This window comes from Pipistrellus hanaki (genome assembly GCF_964339955.1).
Source record: "Pipistrellus hanaki genome assembly, chromosome: 11".
Lineage (NCBI taxonomy): Eukaryota > Metazoa > Chordata > Mammalia > Chiroptera > Vespertilionidae > Pipistrellus > Pipistrellus hanaki.
In genome coordinates, this window is record NC_140513.1 from 8861832 (window position 1) to 8869103 (window position 7272).

Consider the following 7272-nt stretch of genomic DNA (forward strand, 5'->3'; position numbering starts at 1 on the left):
CCTTTTTTATTGTTATTAGCTTGGCTCCTGTTCATTCGAGATAGATTTTTCAAAATCCAAACGTTTCAACATAATTGCAAATAGTAACTGGCTTGCCTTATCTACACCTGTCACTGCTGATGTAGCAAACAGGCTTTAAGAGAGGGATGGGAGCCCCACGGGACAGGACACGGGATGACAATGGAGGCTTGCCTTGCAGAGAGGGAAGTGGAAAACACTGCGAGCGCTCAGTCTCCTCTGCTCACTGGGAGGAGGTGAGCTTCTCTGACTCATAAACTCTTAAGTAACTTGATTCCTAAAATTCAATTTCCTTTTTATTACACATACACGATTCATCTCTGCTTTGGGAAGCTCAGAGGATCTTTCCGCCCCCCTCTTTCTACCAGCAGAAGAAAAACAAAGATTTTAAGATGGAAAACACATCTCCTTAATAGCTAAAATGTGGAAATAACCTAAGTGTCTATTGACAGATGAATGGAATGGAGAAAGTGACTGTGGCATATATATGTGTTTGTGTGTGTGTGTGTGTGTGTATACATACACACACACACACACACATATGGAATATTATTCAGCCATAAAAAGGAAGGTCATTCTGTCATTGATGACAACATAGATGAACCTGGAGGACAATTAGGCTGAGTTAAAAAAGCCAGAGAGAGGAAGACAAATACTGTGTGAGCTCACATATATGTGGAATCTAAAAGAGTCAAACTCATGGAAGTAGAGATGGGGGCCAGGGGTGGGGGGAATGGAGAGATGTTGGACAAAGGTACAAACTTTTAGTTATAAGGAGATTCTAATGCACAGTAAACTAATGCCAATAGTTAACAATGCTATCATTGTATACTCGGACATTTGCTGAATAGAGTACATGCTAAGTGTTCTTAGCACAAAAATAAAGTAACTATGTAAGGTGATGGATATGTAAATTAGCTTGATTATGATAATCACTTTACAATGCATAGGTATATCAAATCATCACATTGTAGAACTTAAATATGCACTGTTTTTATTTTTCCATTATACCAATAAAGGTGAGGGAAAAGCAAAACAAACAAACAAACAAACAAACAAGCAGTCAGTCTTCCGGGTCCTCAGATACAAAACTCAAAGAAAAGAGACTCATAGAAAGGTTACCAGAGGTGGAGGGGTGGAGAGGGGATGAAAAAAGTGAGGGGGAATACAGTCAATAATATTGTAATACGTTTGCTAGATGATTACTAGAATTAGTGGGGTGATCACATTGTAAGGTATAAAAAATGTTGAATCACTATACTGTACACCTGAAACGAAACTAATATAACATTGTAGCCGAAACCGGTTTGGCTCAGTGGATAGAGCATCGGCCTGCGGACTCAAGGGTCCCAAGTTAGATTCCGGTCAAGGGCATGTACCTTGATTGCGGACATATCCCCAGTAGGGGGTGCGCAGGAGGCAGCTGATCAATGTTTCTCTCTCATCAATGTTTCTAACTACCCCTCTCCCTTCCTCTCTGTAAAAAATCAATAAGATATATTTAAAAACAAAAAAGAAACTAATATAACATTGTATGCCAGCTATACTTAAATTTTTTTTTTTAAATTAAAAGATTGACTAAGGGACTTAGCATCCTCAGATTTCGGTATCTGTGGGAAGTCCTAGAATCAATCTCCCATGGACACAGAAGGACGACTGTAAGTAAATAAAATAAAATGGAAGAAAAAAAAGGAAACACATCTTATACGAAGTGTGATGTGGTGTCCTGAGCATAAAAAAAGATAAAAGCAGAAAACCCGGTGGCCTGTGAGGGGAGCCTGAAGCCTGGTGAAGAGGATTGTGCCTTCACCATAAACTCTGACCGGGTGCCCTCCTGCAGCAGCTGACACGGGGGCTGGGAGAAGTCCTGGTGCAGGGCAGCCTGTACCTCGTAGGGAAGCCAGGCCTCTTCCGGCTTCCTTAGGGGGCTGGATACCCTTAATGTCGTGGAGGGCTGACTGCTTGTTTGTTTGTTTATTTTGCTTTTCCCTCAGCTTTATTGGGTATAATAGAAAAATAAAAACTGTGCATTATTTAAGGTGTGCCATGGGATGATGTGCTATGCTTATACATTGTTCGGGTGTTCTTCTGAGCTGGTCCCTGAAACTGCCTGCCCATCCCGCAGCCTCAGGTGGAGGCAGGCGCTCCAGGAGGCCCCGAGACAGGTCCCGCCTCCTCCGGTTTAAATTCCACCCACGGAAAGTCTGTCCCCTTTCTCCCTGGAGTTAAGGTGACACAGAGCAGCACCTGTTTGCCTGTTGCTCCTAGAGGGTCCAAATGGGGTACATTCCGGGCAGGTGATGAGTCTGCACTGGCTGGAAGGGGGGCTCTCCTGAGACAGGAGCTCCTCCCGCCTGAGCAGGTGCCTCCCAGGAGAAGCAACGGGGACGGAGCTCCCACAGGCCCCCACCCAAGGGCATTTCTGCTCCCACCAACCTCTCCCTCTGGCGAGAAGTAGTTCTGGGGCTTCAGAAACTATGGCGTGGACAGCTTAGGTTTTACTCTGGAAGCAAGCAGAATAAATACATGAGCTAAGGCCTGCCGCTGCTAGGAAGGAGAACACGTTGGGGTACAGCTCGCGAAGGCTCCGACGGAAGGTGCAGAGTGTCACCGGTGAAACGCAGGAGGGCCGGGCCGAGACTCCCAGCCAAGCGGCTCAGCCTTACAGGCATGGCCGAGCCCGGGGGAGAGTTAAAGGGAGAGTCTGTGTTTTTCATGGCCAGGTTACCTGAGGCCTTCCCGGACTCTATCACCTCCTGACGATTAAGTTACTCGGGTCTCTCTTTAATTGCCGCTAAAACTGGATCCACATTTATGAATGCCCGTCTGGGCCAAGTATCTTTCAAGGATCAATTTATCATCTGGGAACTCCAGATCATTTAGGGCCAAAGGCTAATGGGCTATTTCTTTATAAATATATGGAATGTCAGCTAAAGGGAGAAGATTGATGTGGGGGGGAGGCGGCGGAGAGGAAGACAGGTGCATGGAAATCCACAAGGAGCTTTGTCTACTGCGCCCACACCCCCCAAAACACAAGCTGATCAGCCTTTTGCCAGAAGCAGCAAATAAGATTCCAAATCCTCAGGGGCCTCCCTGAGGGGGCAGATGGACTGGGAAGCAACTAAGGGAAGGTCAAGGTCAGCGATGAGATGGTCATGTCCCAGGTGAACGGCACACAAGCAGCAGCCCTTTACCTCTGCTGCCTAAGCGGTTCCCAGCAGCCAGCAGGCCCTCCGCTGGAGTTCAAAACACCAGCGCTGAGGAGGACCAGAGGCAGGGGTGAGGAGCAGGGGGGTGAGAAGCTGGGTCACAGGCCCCCTCACCCCTGAGAAGCACTGTCTTTGCAGAAACAGAGAGTGTCACTGTTGCTTTTCCCCAAAACTCTTCACTTCTTGCACACAAAGGTGTGTCCGTGTGTGTGTGTGTGTGTGTGTGTGTGTGTGTGGTGTGTATGCAAGGCATCCTTGAATTCACACAAGACCAACACTATCCATCTCATACTCCAACTGGTTTTCAAAAGCCCTAGGAATGAGATTAGCAAACACACACACACACATTCCTTTGAACAGCATGGTTAGATCCCTAGGAGCTTGTGGTCCTAAGGTTATATTTCTCAATTAACAAAAAGTACAATTACTCTCAAGAGAGCGGGGGATATATCTTTGACATTCAGGCAGGGGCCTCTTTCCCAACCAGGTTAGGGGCTCTTATCTGGTCCTGATGCCCCATTTCCCAAGTGGAGGACTAGAGGCTCTGAGAGGACAGATGACTTGGCCCGGAATACACACCCTGGTCCATAAAGGGCAGGGTTGGGCCGGAGTTCTTCAGGGTCACCAGCACAGCCTCTGGTGGCTACCTGGAGCTGACAAAACTTTCTTTTAGGGGCAAAAGCCTACAGAATAATGAGAATAACAGCAGAAGCAGAAGACACCCACGGACCACTAACGATGCCAGTGGAGACCATACCTTTCAATGCTCCTAAGAATCCCCAACTCTTCCCACTTTGTGATCATCCATTTACCCAAATGTTGGCTAAGGTCTGCCTCCCACTCACAAAGCCTTTATGCCCAAGGAAAGGCAGGGTCTAGATCTGCTTTGCCCATCCCTACATCCCAGTGCCTGGCACATATTTGCTCAATAAACTAGATGTTCCTAAAATATTTTTAAGAAAAAAAACGAAGCCCAGCAAGATCAAGTGAGTTGCCTAAGGACACACAGCACGGGAGCTACTGCCACTAGCAGTAGCTGCTCCTGAACTCATCCCCCCCCCCCAAAAAAAAACAGAACCCCTACCTTGACTGCCTCGGCGTGGGTCACCCGGGTCAGGGACTTGTCGTTGACACGCAGAATCTGGTCTCCGACCTTCAGTCCTTCCTTCTCCGCCAGAGAGCCCGGCTCCACCAGCGACACATAGATGCCCACGCCGTGCTCGGAGCCCCCGCGGATGCTGAAGCCCAAGCCCTCGTGGGCCTTGGCGCGCCTGAGGCTCACCAGGCGCACCTCCCCGGGCCCCGCGCCGCCGTCGGGGCCGCCCCACGCGGGCTGCCGGTAGGGGGCGGCGGCGGCGGCGGGCAGGTAGAGGCCCTCGGCCGTGTACCGGTCGAAGAGCAGCTGGTCGGAGCGCGGGATGACCAGGCGCAGCATGGGCAGCAGGCGCCGCTTGCCCGGGCTGTCCAGCAGCACGCGCAGGGTGCTCACCAGGTCGAAGACGTTGCGGCGCGCGTGGTAGGCGTTGAGGCAGTGCGTGAACTGCTCCCGCTCCGCCTCGCTCAGCAGCGCCCGGAGCGCCTGGTGCAGCTGGCGCACGTTGCCGGACAGCAGCCGCAGCCCCGCGGGCCCCCCGCCGCCGCCCGCCCGGGCCGCCGAGCCCAGCGAGCCGGTGGAGGACGAGCTCACCGACAGGCCGTCCAGCTGCGCGTTCATCTCCCCGCCGGGGGCCGGGCGGACTGGACGCGGGGCGCGCGTTGGGGCCGCGGCTGCAACTCGGGATCCGGGGAGCACGGAGGTCGCGGCTGGCGTCTGGGTTTGGGGGCGGCGTGGAGGGGGCACGAGGACGACTGGAGTCGGGCTTGGGGGTGCGGAAGCAGTGTCTGAATCCTGGGAGGGGGGCGATCGAGAAGATCTCTAGAGTCCCAGGCGCGCGAAGACGGAGGGGGGTCGCCAAACTGGAGTCGGCGGGGTGCAGAGACGGCGGCGAGGTGCAGAGACGGCGGCGGGTGTCCGGGCCAGGCGGGCACGGCGCCGGGATGGATCCTGGGCGGCACGGGCCGGCGGCTGGAGCGGGAGGGAGGTCGCGGAGGCTGCGGCTGGAGTCCGGGGTGGTGGGGAGGACGCGGAGAGAGCCGTCACATTCTGCAGGGCACGGAGATGGCTTGGAGTGGGGGGCGCGGCAGAGCTGGCCGCCCCGTCACACCAGGCCCGGGGCTCCCCCAGCCAGGCCGCCCGCTCCTCTCTCTCGGGCTGGGGGACCCCAAAAGCATAAGTTGGGATGGAGGTGCTCTAGTCCCAGAGCCCCGGATTCGGATCGCAGCCGGTGGGGCCGCGCGGGCGTCCGGCGGGGGAAGCGGGGCATGTCCGGGGGCAGCCCCGGGAAGCGGCAGCCCGGGGACCCCCGCGCCCCTGCACCGCCCGGCACAGACGGAGCCGCGCGGCCGCGAGCCCGCACTTTGGGAACTGTTGAGCCGCCGGGCCGAGCTTCCAGCGAGTTCCGACGCCGCCGTCGCCGTCGCCGGCCGGGCCTTGGCCCCGCCCCCGGGCCCCTCCTCCCCGCCCCCCCTCTCCCCGCGGGCTTTTCAGGAAATGACGTCCCACCTCGCGCCTGGCGGTTGCCTGGAAACGGGGTGAAACAGTCCGGCCCCGGGGAAGAGAGGGGTGACAGTGGGGGTGGGGGTGGGCGGAGCTCCCGGGGCACTAGGACCCCCCTCCCCCCCCCACTTCCAATTTTCCGGAGGGAGTGAGGAGGGAACCTCAAAACCGCTCTTCCGCGATGGGAGCATGTGCATCAGGGTGGCTTTGCAGCAATTAGCCAACCAGCTAATGCACCATGGTGGCGGAAAATAGCCAACTTTTTGCCTCTCCAATACCAAATGCTTCAGGCTCCGTTTTCTACCTTGAAACGTTGCGCTCCCTTCTTGCACACACTGACATGCAAGTTCAAGTGTTTATGTGGACGGTAGTTGGAACCTACTACGTTCCTCCAAAGACATATGCAAGCACGCACTGTGGGAGCCACCTCCTCTGCAGGGATGGACCAGACTGGACCACTGCCCAGTCTCCAGGAGGCAAGAAAGCCGCTTTCAGAAATGCAAAGTGTGCACGGCGCACACGCGCACTCGCATACACAAATGCATGGGTACAAAACTGATGAAGTCTGAGTAAGGTGGGCAGATTGTATCAATATCAATGTTCAGGCTGTGATCTTGTCAGCATCGGGGGAAACGGGGTGAAGGGTGATGGGATGTCTGTGTATTATTTCTTACAACTGCATGTAAATCTGCAATCATCTCAAAAAATTTAAATATGCATGAAATGGATTGCAGAAAAGTATTCTGTGCTTTTCCATTCCGAGACAAAATATGTGTCATATCGCTTCTCACCTCCCACCCCGCTCCCCTAAGTGCAATCTAAGTGAAAGCCTGTGCTTTTACTCAAAGGTAACTTTCTAAGGAGCCAGCAAACCCTCTCCCCACCCCTACCCCCCCCACACACACACACACACATACACGTACCTCTCACACATCTCCTCCAACCTGAATTGCCTCTCCTAAGCTATTTTCCTATGGAAAGCTATATTTTCCCTAGAAATGTCCTGGAATTCCCATTGCATTTTCCCTAGAAATGTTCTGGAATTCCCATTGCAGAAGCATCTGACTTCTATGTGGGGAAGGGAATGATGGGGTGTCACTGGAAAAAAAAGTGGGTTTGAGTTGAACCCAGAAGGATGAAACATTCGTTCTTTCCCTCATTCATATACTCTTCAACATTTTCCAAGCATCAGGATTCTGTGCTGGATCATGTGCTGGATGCTGGAGATCCCAATTAAAAAGATGTAACCTCTGACCTCAAGGAGGTCACAGTCCAGCAGAGGAGGGAGGCCATATATGATAAGTATTATAACGCCTGAGAGATCCCAGGTTTAGGGGAGGAGAAAACGGTAAGGACTTTATCAATCAAAGAGATGGCATCACTTAGTTTTACTTTATTTTTTTTAATTTTTTTTTTTTCAGGGAGAGGAAGGGAGAGGGAGAGAGAAAG

The 7272-nt window shown here is 52.9% G+C and overlaps 1 protein-coding gene across 6 annotated transcripts in view; it reads right to left on the reverse strand.

Moving 5' to 3' along the window:
* WHRN (whirlin) overlaps positions 1-5770 on the reverse strand; it is a 61609-nt gene extending 55839 nt beyond the window's left edge. For all 6 annotated transcript variants that reach the window (XM_084898153.1, XM_084898152.1, XM_084898150.1 and 3 more), the window contains exon 1: positions 4312-5770. In XM_084898153.1, coding sequence (XP_084754279.1) covers positions 4312-4941 — 630 coding nt within the window. In that variant the 5' untranslated portion in view covers positions 4942-5770. The remainder of the gene's footprint in view (positions 1-4311) is intronic.
* Between the last annotated feature and the right edge of the window lie 1502 nt (positions 5771-7272).